This window comes from Juglans regia, chromosome 4, assembly GCF_001411555.2.
Source record: "Juglans regia cultivar Chandler chromosome 4, Walnut 2.0, whole genome shotgun sequence".
Lineage (NCBI taxonomy): Eukaryota > Viridiplantae > Streptophyta > Magnoliopsida > Fagales > Juglandaceae > Juglans > Juglans regia.
Window position 1 is genome coordinate 10,139,831 of NC_049904.1, and position 14,637 is coordinate 10,154,467.

Below are 14,637 nucleotides of genomic sequence, written 5' to 3' on the forward strand. Positions count from 1 at the left end.
AAAGCAAACAGAAAAAAAAAAATGAAAACCTTATAAAACTTGGAAACATATTACAGCTTGAGAGATAGAAGAGTATTTGAAAGGGCTGAAACTTAGATCGGCTAAAGGGTAGGAGTTTCGGAATATAAGCAAGGTCTCTGGAAGAGCAAGTTACAGTAGAAGCAAGTCTTGTAGAGGATGGTTGTGTACGGTGAAGATCCTTGGCTTCTAGTAGCAGAGGAGAAGGGAAATAAGAACGAAGCAAAGGAAATTATCGGTTTATACGGGTTGGACGGGCTCGCATCTAACTAAACCCGTTATCTTATTGTTACCTGATGAACCCGTTTTTGACGGGTTGGGTAAGTCGTATTACTCGGATGAATCGGGCCCAAGCCCTTTATGCACGGGCCTACTAGAGCGGAACAAACTGAACACTACCGCAGTGACGAGCAAAATTCATATGTAGTCTAGAGTGCACAACCGCACTAATTGTTGCAACCTAAATATGCCTTCGTTTCCTCTTACCGGTTCCGTCACCATCTGTGAAATCAATCGAGACCTCAGTATGAATCCCCACTTTGTTCTATATCTCTCAATGAATACACACACACACACACACACACTTGCGTGTATGTATCTAGGATCGGTTGCGAGGATTTTAGGGTTTCTGATTCCGAAAAATGGTAATACTGACACTTAAGAATCTGCAGTTGTCGCCGAGAATCTGTCGGACGATCGAAGCCAGGACACTTATGGCAAACTTCTTGTAAGTCATCGTTGCTCATTTTGTATGCGCGCACACGCGCACACACACACACACAAACACACACACACATATATATATATATATATATATATATATATGTGTGTGTGTTTTTCGAATCCATCTATACGCGCGTGCGTGTATGACTGTGTGTGGGCGTATACATGAATGTATAATCTCTATTGCATCGCTATGGCCTACTGAAAGTTTTGGAAGTAATTGATGTAGGGAATGGTATTCAGCCCGATTCCATTTCACTCTGATCAAACGGTGTCGCCGAGTCCCGAGCAGGACACAGAACAAGAACATGGAAGTATGCCCGCTGATAATGCTGAGAGAAAGGGTTTAGTGGCAGCATTGCAGGGAATTCTCGGTCACCCCCTGAAACGTTTCTTTCATCCTAGTGACGTATGACCCTTTTCCCATTACACTTGAAAATTAATTTTATTAAATTTAGAAATCTTCAAATTTCCTGGGATTAGTCGGGACATTGTTCTTGAACACGCGGTGCCAAAAAAAAAAAAAAAAAACTTTTGCATATTTACTTATAAAATAAATTGGTGTATGCATTGCACTTGTATGTAACTATTGATCGCCTGAGTTATAAGTAGAAGATTGCCACTTTACTAGTTCAATGACTTCTTGGTTAACTATATGACTGTAATGTTGCCATATATTCACTTGAAACAAAGGGAATTTAGGTATATAGAAATCATCATTTGGATTTACAAATTGTTTTACCAAGTAGAAAAGGGCAGGAGGGGCAACCGGAGGTGCGAGCCATAGTAGTATCCTACTAGTTGGGAACTAGACAAGATGGGCCTGGATGGTGAGAAGCCATAGGCGCTCCCTTAAAGTTGAGTTTGAGCCTTAGCCTAGATCCCAACAAGTTGATTTGCAAATGATACCACTTTGATGGTGGATCTTCATTGCTCTATGCAAGCATATAGTTGTGCTGCAAGTATTAGAGTGGCATGTATAGGGCTATTATTACATCCTGTGGCTTGCTGTGCCTATCCTAGTATGTCAGACACCTCTAGAACCTTATCTTTTTTTACTGTTGTGGTCATGTAACTGAATGTTAGAAAGTCAAGGTGAATAATGATAACATTCATATTAGAAATTACTCTTGAGAGTCACATCCTCAAGAAAGTGGCTAAAACATTCTTAGATTTGAGTTCACACATTGTCGATTTAACAGGTAAACATGTTACTGGAGGTTGATCTTCATGGAGTAAGCTGGCACCATCATAAGCATATTATTGCATTCATATCTGGGTCGAATCAAGTTATGGTCCGTGACTATGAGGATTCAGGTTGATAACTTATGTATGCTTTACAGTTAGTTATCATGTTTTTTTCACATTACAAGTCGGTTCTTGGTAATTTTTCCAGAATCTGCCTTTTTTGGTTGGATCTCCTTTTAAGTTCTTTCAAATGATGCCAATCGAATTAATAATTTTTTTCAGAAGGGAAGGATCCCTGCATTTTAACAAATGAGTTGCAAAGAGATGTTAAAGTACTTGAGTGGAGGCCAAATGCTGGGAGGATGCTCTCTGTAGCATGCAAGCAAGTAGCACAATCATTTTATTCCACTTAATGAAGCTATATTCTTAAGGTCCATATGTCTCAATAATTTGACGGAATTTGACTTTTAGGGGTGGATTATGCATTTGGGCTGCTTCTTTCCCAGGCAATGCAGCATCTGTGAGATCTGGTGCTGCTTCATTCTTGGGAACTGTCTCTAGGGGCTCTGGTGTGCAATATATCCTGGTGGATTTCCTTCGAAGTCCAAATAATGAACAAATTAGTGCACTCTCGTGGAGTCCAGATGGAAGATATCCAATATATTCCAGTACTTAATTAATTATAGTTCCATTTATTACATGAACTTCAAATGTCATGCTCATTGTTGTCATTATTATTGGTCAAGTGTCAAACTGTGCTTTTTTAGCGGCACGTTACTTTCTCTCTTTTGAATGTGACAGATTTTATCCAACCTTTTGCAAATATGCTTTATACTTGTCGTATTCTTGATATATTTTAAGAATACATTTTGCAAATATGCTTTTCATATAAACCAGTACTATTTCAGCCATTGAGCCTTACTTTTTAATTTTTTATACAGTAGCTGTAGGCCTTCTGAAAAATTATCTTTCTTAAGGTTTTGTCAATCAGTATGATGTAGACATTCCTTGACCTATTTTCACATATTTGGCTTCTGCTTCTTATGAGAGCTCGTCGTTCACCATATGGGATGTTGCTCAAGGTATAATAACAATGCTCTTCTTTGCATGTCTATGGCATTTGTTGTTAGTTTTTCTCTTAACACTTCTTTCTGTTCCCTATTATCTTTGCCAGTTTGATTTACTCTGTTAGAGGATGCCGCAATTATTGTTATGTTTTCCCTATTATCTTTGCCAGTTCAATTTACTTTGTTAGAGGCTTTTGGCATCTTAGCATGAGTTAAAACTCAGAAGAGATGACACCATATAACATAAACTTGTCTCCAAAGCCCTTAAATATAAAGGATTTACAAAAGTAGTGAGACGATAAACTTTTATTGGGTAAATAAAGGATGAAGCTTAGATTACAAGTTTTAACATTCGAAGGAACCCCTCATACTCCTTAGTATATATTTTTGTAATCTAATTTTGGAGAAAGATCATTTGATATAATATTTGAAGAAAGAAATCCTACTTCCAATCACTTTATTTACAAGTACAAGTATGAGGAAACCCTAATTCCAACAACTTTCTTTACAAGTAAAATCTGGGTTGTTGAGCAGAGTTGACTGTATTCGATCATTTTGTTAGAAACTTTTGGGTCATGTCCTGCCTTGTTGACCGTATACTTTTGTGTTTGTGTAATAACTCTTAAAACAGAAAAGTTAATATCTTGTTTCCAGATATATATTTTAGTTTTCCAATCAATTTCCAGGTGTGGGCACACCCATTCGACGAGGATTAGGGGGTATCTCAATGATGAAGTGGTCGCCTACTGGAGATTACTTTTTTGCTGCAAAATTGTATGGTCATTATCTTAAATGACTGCACTTTGATCTCACTAATCTTAATATTGATCAACATGAGCAGTTTCGGGTATTCTAGCTGATCAGTGTGTTCCTTTGTAGTGATGGAACATTTTATCTTTGGGAGACAAACACATGGACATCTGAACCTTGGTCTTCAACTAGTGGATTTGTCAAGGTAAATGTAAATGATATTTACTTCATTCTTGAATGTATAAATTAGTAGTCTTGGAGTTTTCACCATTTGCAGTATAATAAGTGATAACTGTGTATATATATATATAAGTTTGCATACATGCATGTATATATAGATACACGTAGACACACCCTTGCTATATAGTTATCTTTATACCTACTACGTATGTGCATATGTGATTTGTTTTTTTTAAGTCACTTAATTCAAACTTGCAGATATCGCAACAAATGATGCCAAGTTGATTTCCCTGGATTTTATTCATCTTCTTTATGACTTAGATTTCATTGACTTCGGCAGCTATGAAGTTTTCCTCAATTTTTAAACTAATAAAAAGAGTAGGAGGGGCAACCAGAGGTAGCTTACCTACCTGAGCCTGACCATTGTAGCACCCTATTTGGTGGGAACCGGACATGAGCAGCTTAGACGGCGGGAAGCCATAGGTGCTCTCTTAATTGGGTTTGAGCCATAGCTTAAACCCCATCCCCACTAAGGAATTCAATGAATCCTTAGGCGCCTAATACCAATAGTCTAAGGTGAATTCATATCTAGATTTTGAGCCTAGGACCTATTATATGCCAGACCACTTGGGAGTAATCCTAGAACCATTGAGCCACCACCCCTGTTGGTAAGCTTTCTTCAAGTTTATACGATGTGGTTCTTGTCCTAAATCCAAAGGCTGATGTGCAGAAAGTCCTGGTGCAATGTCTAGAAGCTTATTCTTAAATTCCTTCAATTGCTACAATCCAACCTCAATTCCACACCTTTAAGCCCTAAAATTCCACACCATAAAATCACCCAAAAAAAAAAAAAAATTCCACACCATAAAATCCTATGAAAAAAAGTCCACATCACCCATAAAACCAAAGCCAATCTACCATCATCTAGGAACCAAAGATCTTTTATTCTGTGATGGGTTCGTTGAGGAATTTATTGGTGGACTCAAAAAATTTTCTTCTTCTCAAGAGAGGATGGCAAGTCTCTTAGAATCATAGGTAGGAGTAGAAAAGTGAGTAAAAAACATGCTGCCTCTCTCACTCTCTCTGTTCTCTCTCTAGGGGTATGACTTTTCATCTACATTCCCTAGCGCTTCTCGCCGGGGATGATCCTTGATCTTCTTTGACTATCTTATTTGTTTCTTTTGCTTGTTTCGCTCTTTTTTTTTTTTTTTCTTTTAATCTCTTCTTCTTTTCCTTCTTGTTTTCTCTTTGGGGTGTTTTGGTTCTGGTTTGTTCGATGGGTTTGCGTTGGGAGTTACGTATTGATCAGAAGCTTTTTGTGTTCAATAAAGAGAATGCCCATTGGTGGGTTCATAGAGAGTAGTCGCAGGGTCACTAAGTTCATCTCCATTGACGCTACTGCCTTGGAATGGTTAGCATATGCTGTGGGAGCTTGTAGAGCTTCTAGTGGTTCTTTTGAGTTTTTTAAAACTCGTCAGAACGAGAATCAAGTGTTGTTAGTTCAAAGATGTCTCAATAGCTTTGGCAGGTTTTTGACTGTGTCGGAGTATGGACATGATAAAAGACGAGGCTTCATTGTTGTTGCTGAAGGTTCAAAGGGTGAGGGGTGGAGGAGGTTTGGAGATTTGCTGAATGTGGTTGTTTCTCCTTCCTCTGTTCTGCGTAATAAAAATAGAGCACCCGTGATGGTTGCTCCCCAGTCTCGCATTGAAAAGGGTCAAAAGGGGTCCTTTGTGGAGGTTCTGAAGAAGCCACCGCCGTATTTGGAGGGGAGTAGGGAAGTTCACGGGAAGTCTGGAGGGAAGAGTTCGATGACGGGAGAGCAGGCGTAGGAGTCTGTTCATATTCTCAAAGGTGTTAGTTTGAATTCCATTGAAGGATCGTCAGGCGTTGGGAAGGATTTTTCACTAAAGGATATGTATGATGCTTTATTGGATATGAAGTCTAATGTGGATCTTTTGTTGAATTGGATCAAGCTGGGGTTAGGCTTGGTGGGCTCTAATGGTTTTTCGGGTAAACATTTGCAGATGGACTTTAAGAAGGATGGGCTGGATTCGAGATTGGGTCATAAGGGGGATATAAGTGGGAAGGGTAAAAATATTGTGGTTGGGCCGGGCATAGTCAAAAGCCCGAAACGGGTATGGAAAGTTAAGCCATGTATTGGCATCTCGGGAGTATCGGGTTTGGAATGCTCCTCTAGCATGATTGCACCACCACTTATCTGAGATGATGATCCTGTCGCTGGTGGTGGAAGAAGGGGTTAATGTGGCTCGGGACGTTGAAAAGGAAGTTGCAATCAGAGGTTTTAGAAGAAGGGGAGTTGGATGTGAATCCTGTTGGGGGATGTCTTAATCAGGTAGAGTCTTCGAATCCTTTGAATCTTGGAGTTCTCACGAGGGAATTTTGTCCTAATTTATCTGAGAAGTTTCTAGAGGAGGGGTTTCATCATCTGGAGTTGGTTGGGGGTGTTGATGGAGTCACAGGATCTCCTTCAGTGGTGTTGAAGGGTGATTTGCAGATGGCCAGTTCTTCAGATTTAGTGCTATCGGAAGCTTCTTTACAGATGGTGGTCCGCAAGGTAGAGGGTGACAAGGATGAAATAGGCAGTCCAGTTCCGTTATGTACCATTCCCCCTAAGTTAACCTCTATTTTAGCATCGGATTGGGTGTTAAAAAAAGTGGAGGATCTTCAGGAGTGTGGGGATATCTTGTGTTGGGTTTGAAGAGCAGTTCAAGGCTCTCCTTGTTGCTATAGAAGTAGCTAGATCCAATGCTGTGAAGTCAACAATGAAAAGGGACAGGGAATTGAAACATTTAAAAAGCTCTATCAATTACGACAACAAGGAGGGTAGTGTGGGGAGGGATAGGTTGAAAGGGCGGCGGTCTTGGACTTCTAATGAAGCCTAAAATCCTTTCTTGGAATGTTAGAGGGATCAATGATGCCAACAAACGTCTCTGTATTAGATCTCTTCTTCGTAGCTAGAAAGTTGACATTGTTTCTCTTCAAGAGACGAAGGATTCGTTTGGATTCGTAAGTGATCTCAGCTCATCTCAACTCATCTCACTACTATTCAGGAACTTTAACTCATAAATCTCACTACTATTCACAACTCATCTCATTACTATTCACAATCCATCTCAGCTCATCTCAAATCATCTTCGAATCCAAACGTCTCCGAAGTTGTGTTTTATTGATAGAAATATTATTCGTAGTTTGTGGAGCTGTTCCTTTGTGGGGTGGTGTTATCTTGCTTCATTGGGTGCTTCAAAAGGTGTGTTGTTGATGTGGTATAAGAGAGTGGTGGAGATGGTTGAGGATTGCATTGGGCATTACTCATTGGCTGTTTCTTTTAAGAATATTGAGGATGGGTGGAGGTGGGCTTTTGCGGGAGTCTATGGGCCTATTGTGGATGGGGATAGATGTTTTTTGTGGGAGGAATTGGTGGGTTTGTATTCTTTATGGGAATTACCATGGCGTTTGTGTGGTGATTTTAATATTGTTCGGTTTCCTAATGAGAGGGCAGGGGCTTCTACGTCGACAGGAGCTATGGAAGATTTCTCGAAATTGATTTTTGATCTGAATCTTGTGGATCTCCCTTTAGTAGAGGGCGTTTACTTGGTCTAATAGCAGAGGATGGTCAAGGTTGGACAGATTTATAGTCTCTTCTTCTTGGGAGTCACATTATCCGGATCTTTTTCAGAAGAGGATGCCACGTGTTTGTTTTGATCATTTCCCAATTATGCTTGATTGCGGTGGCATTCATGGGGGAAGACGTTACTTCAAGTTCGAGAATATGTGGCTTGAAGTGGATGGTTTTGTGGAGATGATTAGAAATTGGTGGGCTTCCTATTCCTTTTTTGGTACTCCTAGTTTTATTGTGGCAAGTAAACTTAAAGCCCTTAAAGCTGATTTGAAAAAGTGGAATGAAGAAGTCTTCAGACATACAGAAGTGCAGAAAAGTACTCTTTGGGATGAGTTGAATGCTTTGGAGGATGAGGTTGTTAATGAGGAGTCCTTGTTAAGAAAAAATGAGGTTGTGTCTGAAATTGAGAAGGTTTTGTTGATCGAAGAAATTTCTTGGAGGCAAAAATCAAGGGTGCTTTGGTTGAGGGAGGAGGACAAATGTACTAAGTTTTTCACAAGATGGCTAATTCTCATAGGCATAATAATGTTCTTGACATTCTTCATTCCGGCTATAATGTGTTTCAATCCCCCGTTGAGATCCAAGATCATATAGTGAAGTATTATGAAGATCTCTTGTCCGAGACAGCTGAATGGCGCCCTAAACTTGATGGCTTGTATTTTGATCAGCTGGATTCTGATGCAGTTTGCTGGCTGGAGAGGCCGTTTGAAGAAGAGGAAGTGCATTTGGTTGTAAGAGGTATGTGCAAAGATAAACCCCAGGTCCGGATGGATTTTCTATTGCTTTCTTTCAAGTGTGTTGGGACACTGTGAAGGAAGAAGTGATGCAGGTTTTCTATGATTTTATGATTTTCATTTTGAATATAAGTTTGAGAAGTCTTTAAATGCTACTTTTATTGCTCTAATTCCGAAGATTGTTGGTGCCCATGAGTTGAAAGATTTCCGTCCTATTAGTTTGGTAGGTGGGATTTATAAAATTATTTCGAAAGTGTTAGCTAACCGTATGAGTATGGTGATGGAGAAAATCATTTCTAAACCTCAAAATGCTTTTGTTCGGGGGTGGCAAATTTTGGATTCAGTTCTGGTTGCGAATGAGTGTTTGTATAGCCGGATGAGAGATGGTATTTCCGAGGGTTCTGTGCAAGCTGGATATGGAGAAGGCATACGACCATGTGTGCTGGGATTTTCTTCTTTATATGCTTAGAAGATGTGGCTTCGAGGATAGGTGGTGTGGATGGGTTAAACATTGTGTTTCAAGTGCCCGGTTTTCAGTTTTAGTGAATGGTATTTGTTGTGGATTTTTTCAAACTTCGAGGGGGTTGAGACAAGGGGATCCGTTAGCCCCTTTTATTTTTGTTATTGTTATGGAGGCTTTGAGTCGTATGGTGGAGGCTGCAGTACGTGGGGGTCATCTTGCTGGTTTTTCGGTGGGAAATAATAGTAATGGTGTGACTTCAATTTCTTACTTTTTGCGTATGATACTCTTATTTTTTGTGATGCTGAAAGTAGTCAGATTCAAGCTTTAAGGGCTGTTTATTGTGTTTTGAAGCTGTTTCGGGCCTCAAGGTGAACTTGGGAAAGTCGGAATTGGTTCCCGTGGGAGAAGTGAGGAATATTAACTTTCTTGCGGATTTGTTGGGTTGTAAAGTACCTTCCCCCTTCCCTTCCTATGAAATATCTTGGGCTTCCCTTGGAGGCATTTTTTGAAGCTAAGAATATTTGGGACGGTGTTGTAGAAAAGGTTGAGAAACATTTGTCGGGTTGGAAGCGGATTTATTTATCAAAAGGGGGAAGATTAACCCTTATCAAAAGTACCATTTCTAATCTCCCTACACACCATCTTTTTTTATTTCCATTACTGGTGGGAGTGGCAAACCGGATTGAAAAATTTTTAAGAGCTTTTTTGTGGGGAGGTATGGGGGAGGAGAATAAATTTCATCTAGTGAGTTGGCAAAATGTGTGCTGCCTGATTGTTAATGGTGATTTGGCGGTGCGAAACTTGAGTTTTTTTAATAAGGCATTATTAGGAAAATGGATTCTTTGTAGAGAGAGGTGATTGATCGGAAGTATGGATGTGAGTGGGGGGGATGGTGTTCTAAGGAGGGTAGGGGGTCTTATGATGTTCGTCAATGGAAATATATTAGAAAGGGGTGGACCGTTTTTTAAAAACACCTTAAGTTTAAGGTTGGTGATGGTGAAAGAATTCAGTTTTGGTTTGATGAATGGTGTAGTGAGAGACCTCTTAACATGGTTTTTCTAGCTGTTTTCAGCTTGGCTGGAAACCAGAAGGCTGCTATTTCAGAGGTGTTGTGTCGTGATAATGGGACTGTGCATTGGAATGTTTTTTTCACTAGAAATGCTCAAGACTGGGAACTTGATGAGTTTGCAGATTTTTTTAGTTTTTTGTATTCAATGAAGATAAGTGGAGATGGGAGAGATCGTATGCTGTGGAAGCATAAGGGGAGTAATAAGTTTTCAGTTAGAATGCCCAACAAGTCTTTTTTCCATGGAAGCGCATTTGGAGAGTTCTTGTGCCATCGAAAGTGGCCTTTTTTACTTGGACTCCTGCACTTGGGAAGATTTTGACGGTTGATAATCTAAGGAAATGTGGTATGATTGTTATGGAGTGGTGTTGCATGTGTAAGAAGAATGAGGAATCGATTGATCATTTACTTTTACATTGTGAGGTGGTTAGGGAGTTATGGGTTGGCATTTTTAGTAGAGCTGGCCTGAGTTGAGTTATGCCTAAGAGTGTGGTGGATGTATTAGCATGCTGGAATAGCCATCATAATAGGTCTCAACTAGCTGAGGCGTGGAGGATGATACCTTTGTGCTTAATGTGGTGTATATGGAAATGAATGACAAGTGCTTTAACAACAAGGAGCAAGCAGTGGGGTAAATTTGGAATTTCTTTGTGTTTTCTCTTATTCAATGGTTTTCTGCTATTGTACTAATGGGGGGGAATGTTCATGAGTTTTTGTGTTCTTTTCGGCTTTGTAGAATGTAATTAGGTGTCTCATTTTGTATACTTCTTGTGTACATGGGCTTCGCCTACTTTCATTCACTTCAATAAAGTTTCTTATCAAAAGAAAAAAGAAAAAGAAAGTGAATAAAGTTATCTCTCTGAGCAGGGCAATGGTGGGGTGGCTGGTGGATATAGTTGAGGCCTATGTCCATTAAGGAAACAGTGAGGAATTTTATAAGTCGACGTGGGTCAGTAACCCCGCGCCTTCGTGGCTTAGAGGTGCATGAACTCGCATGGTCGATTTATGGTGATAGCAGAATTTGTGGGAGGTGGAAGACCCCCTAGGGGGGGGGGGGGCAGTAAACGGGAATGGCTGAATGGAGCTTTTTTGCGCTACTGAGCGCGAGGTGGATATAATGAAGTCCTTGATTTTGAGGGATGAAAACAGAGCTAATGAAACGAAATTGTTGGCATCGACATGAGGTTCTTTTGCAGAGGCCACCTTGGAAGGATGGCATGGCTGAGAGAGGGGAGTTGTATAAGGCTGTCTTGGAGCAATCGCCATGAGTTTTTAGGGGCGAGGGATGTTAGGATGGGTGACTAGGGGTGTGCCGCCGCACATGCTGGTTGTAATCATCTACCATATGCAAGGAAGGGAGGCATTGGGGTTACCGAGGGTGGTGTGTCAATTGGGGAAGATCAAGATGAGGGGACATTGGCATTTGTGAGAAGTGAATTGTTGGTGATCAAGGAGAAGATAAATAGTCTTTTGCTAAAAATTGACGTGGGTCTAGGCTTTAGAGGTGGGCCAGGCCTTTGAGGCTGGTGCAAAGGGTGCCCATGTTTGGTAAAAAAGGATTGAGCTTTGGGAACATTGCTGGGCCATGTTGAGGCCACTGGGCCTTCTTGTTTAGCTGTGCTAGACAAAAGTGAGACTGGGTTTTAATCTGAAAGGGAAGGAAAAATTTGGGCCAGCCCAACCCATTTCGCAGTGGCAGGTTAAGGCTATCATCAGGTCAGCCTCGGGTCTTGTTGCCACCTTCGAAAATTGACAACGGGTGCCTTCTCTTTCACCTAAGTTGCCGAAGAGCACACAAAACAAGTCGCCGGAGTTCTCTGAGTATTTGCACAGTGTCCTGACACCGTCGTCTTCTCATTGGAAGGTCATTAATGTTGGGAAAACGAGTCATGCGTTTTATCGTCGATAAACATCTCGGGGGTTCCAGTTAGTCCAATTTAGGCATTAGAATCTTCACAGAAAATGTTGCCAACAGTCTCGGGGCCTCTGCACAGGGCACTGATGACAAATTTTTCTTCTAAGAGGGATAAAGGTGTTGGGACACCATGGGTCTTACCTTCCAACGTTGTTGGCGAAGGTGCTTCTCTGTCGATGCCTTCTTTGTTGCTGGAAGGTGGTCCAAATTAGGGGGATGGGTTGGGGTGTGAAAACTCTGAGGTGGAGGTGGATGTGTCGGTGAACTTTCCTTCTATGGAGGATGGAGGTGCTTCGACATAGGCTATGGTTTCATCTCCCTGTATGCAAGATGAGGAAGAGCAGGAGGGGGATAGGGGAAGTATAGATGTCTGAGGATATGCAAATGGTGCTTAGGAATGGGGACTGTACAAAATCTTGGGGGCAACAATGAAGGAAGGTTTCTGATCCAGTTCCTTTATGCTCCTTGCCTCCTCATCTTGACATGATGGTTTCACAATCGGAATGGGTGCTCAATAAAGTGAGAGAGATTCAAGATTGTGTGGGCATCTCTTGTGAAGGCTTTGAAGAACAATTTTGGGCGTTGCTCATAGCTATTGAGTCGGGTTGCTCTTCGTCAGCTAAATCAGCTTCAAAACGTGACCATGAGTTGAAGAGACTTACATGCTCCATAAATTATGAAGTGAAGAAGTGTAAAGCAAGGTAGATCAAAGGGTAGGGCGACAAATTTGTTTTCATGAGTCCCTAGGTCTTATCTTGGAATGTTTGGGGGCTTAATGATCTCAATAAATGCCTTCGTATCGAAAATTTGTTGAGGCTTTGGAAGGTAGATATCTTATGATGGCAGGAAACAAATTGAGATGGGTTGATAGAAGTATTATTAATAGTTTTTGGGGTTGTTCTCATGTGGGATGTGTGTTTCTTGCCTCTATTAGGGTATCGGGTGGTGTATTGCGGATGTGGGATAGAAGGGTAGTGGAGTCTTTAGAAATGTGGAAGCTGGTTTTGAGTGGGCTCTTGCAGGAATATGTGGACCAAATGTTGATATTAGTAGACGACTTTTGTGGGAAGAAGTAGCTGGCTTGCTAAGTTGGTGGGATGTTCCTTGGTGTGTTGGTGGCAAAACTGATGTTAACACAACTAGGAATGTACAAAAATCGGAAGCATACTTTATTGCGTAGTGCTCGCAAAGATTTATTACAAGAATACTTTTTGCCTTAAAAATCTTCAAGTTGAAGCGTATTCATCATATAAGCCAAGTTTGAAAACTCTTTCATTTCATGGAAGTTTATTCTTATTCTTACCGATAAAAAAAAATAAAAAAAAATTCATATTCTTACCAAGCAAATAGCATTTCTTATTGATTTGTTCCCTGGACTGGTGAGTATCCCTAGTCGAGTGAAGCGACTGGGATACGCATGAACGGTAGAGCTCACTCACATCTCTACAGCTGCCAGAGTATGAAAAAAATAATGCGTCCAAAGCCTTTGTAAACATATCTACAAGTTGTTTAGATTTCATGAACGGGGTAGATATATCTCTAGTTAAGATCTTATCTCAAATGAAGTGGCAGTTGGTGTTCCATATGCACCTCCAACAAGAAAATTGGGATTATTTTCCATTTTAGGCATCACCTTTATTAGCCCAAATAGGCTAAGCATCATTTTCCACATAGAATGGGCTGCCTTGAAGTGAAGTAAGAGATGATATGCCAATTCTCCATTCAGCTTGCACATACAGCACCATTCAACACCATAACATATCTCTCCCTCAAATTATCCAGGGTAAGGATCTTACCCAATGCAGTTGTCTGGGACAGAGAAAGCTACTATTGAGGAGCATACAGCTGAGCATAAAAAGTGGTCAAGCAATTTACCTCCCAATCTTGTGCCATTCTATTTAGGATAGCCATTATAGAGTTGTGAATTGTCTACCACCAATGTGTCCTTGACCGCTGAGTTTTACTTTTTTGCTAATAAATAGTAGATTAAAATGAAAAGTAGGAACACTGATGATTTTATATTGAGGTTGAGGTGTGGTGCCCGAGAAGCTCCTCAAGTGAAAACAAATATCACAATAGCTGCAATATGGATATCTTGTACACCATACAAACAGGAAGCGATAGCAAGGACATTCAATGTCATGGCGATGACATGCCTTGCACCTCTAACCTATGCCCTGAACTTGTGATGTTAGCACTGTTGCAGAGCTGGGCAAAAGAAAACAACATTCTTTGTTACCATGTTAATATTAGGGCTTGCACGGAAATGAGAGAGATTTTGTCTTTTTCTCTCAATATTCTATTATATATGGCGGGGAAAAAGAGTATAATTGACTAGTATAATCTTATTTGGTGCCCTAGGTTTTGCATAGAATACGTGCATTTCACATAATGACTTTAGGCTTCAAAACACCCTTTACTAGGGATTTTATGATTTGTGATTGATAGTACTACATTCTTATCAGTGTTTTATTATAATTATAATCATATAACTGTTATTTAATCTAAATAGATGCCTTTTTTATGGAATCACATTTCTTATGGAATAATCTTTAGTTATTCTGTACTAATTCTGCTTACATGTGCTTTTACGCATTCTAATACAGAGAAGATAAGTTGGAAGTTGGAGTTATTGATGTGCTGTTTGTCAATTTGTTTTCCACCTCTTACTTAATTTGATTTTCTATTCTCTCATACAATGTTGGAAATTTCAATAATTTCTTTATTCGTTTAAAATCAGGGAGCGACATGGGACCCTGATGGACGTATGATACTAATTGCTTTCTCAGAATCATTGACATTGGGATCTATACATTTTGCATCAAAGCCTCCATCATTAGGTACGCAAGCATTATGGTCTATAATTCTTATGTAGAGCCATTCACTATGT

General features: G+C 40.2%; 1 protein-coding gene across 1 annotated transcript; it reads left to right on the plus strand.

Moving 5' to 3' along the window:
- Window positions 1–407: 407 nt before the first annotated feature.
- Window positions 408–14,637, plus strand: LOC108992587 (aladin). The gene is made up of 10 exons (XM_035689054.1): window positions 408–542; window positions 690–745; window positions 971–1,150; window positions 1,944–2,058; window positions 2,212–2,311; window positions 2,401–2,580; window positions 2,953–3,011; window positions 3,683–3,770; window positions 3,876–3,951; window positions 14,488–14,637. Exons 1-10 carry the CDS (start codon window positions 485–487, stop codon window positions 14,620–14,622), a joined length of 1,047 nt encoding a protein of 348 aa, XP_035544947.1. The 5' UTR covers window positions 408–484; the 3' UTR covers window positions 14,623–14,637.

Bases quoted from the DNA above. Each gene is read 5' to 3' on its own strand.
- LOC108992587 (XM_035689054.1), top strand. From the start codon at position 485: ATGCCTTCGTTTCCTCTTACCGGTTCCGTCACCATCTGTGAAATCAAT. The intron at 3,771-3,875 runs GTATGGTCATTA...GTTCCTTTGTAG, and splicing joins TACTTTTTTGCTGCAAAATT to TGATGGAACATTTTATCTTT. The intron at 3,952-14,487 runs GTAAATGTAAAT...GTTTAAAATCAG, and splicing joins CAACTAGTGGATTTGTCAAG to GGAGCGACATGGGACCCTGA.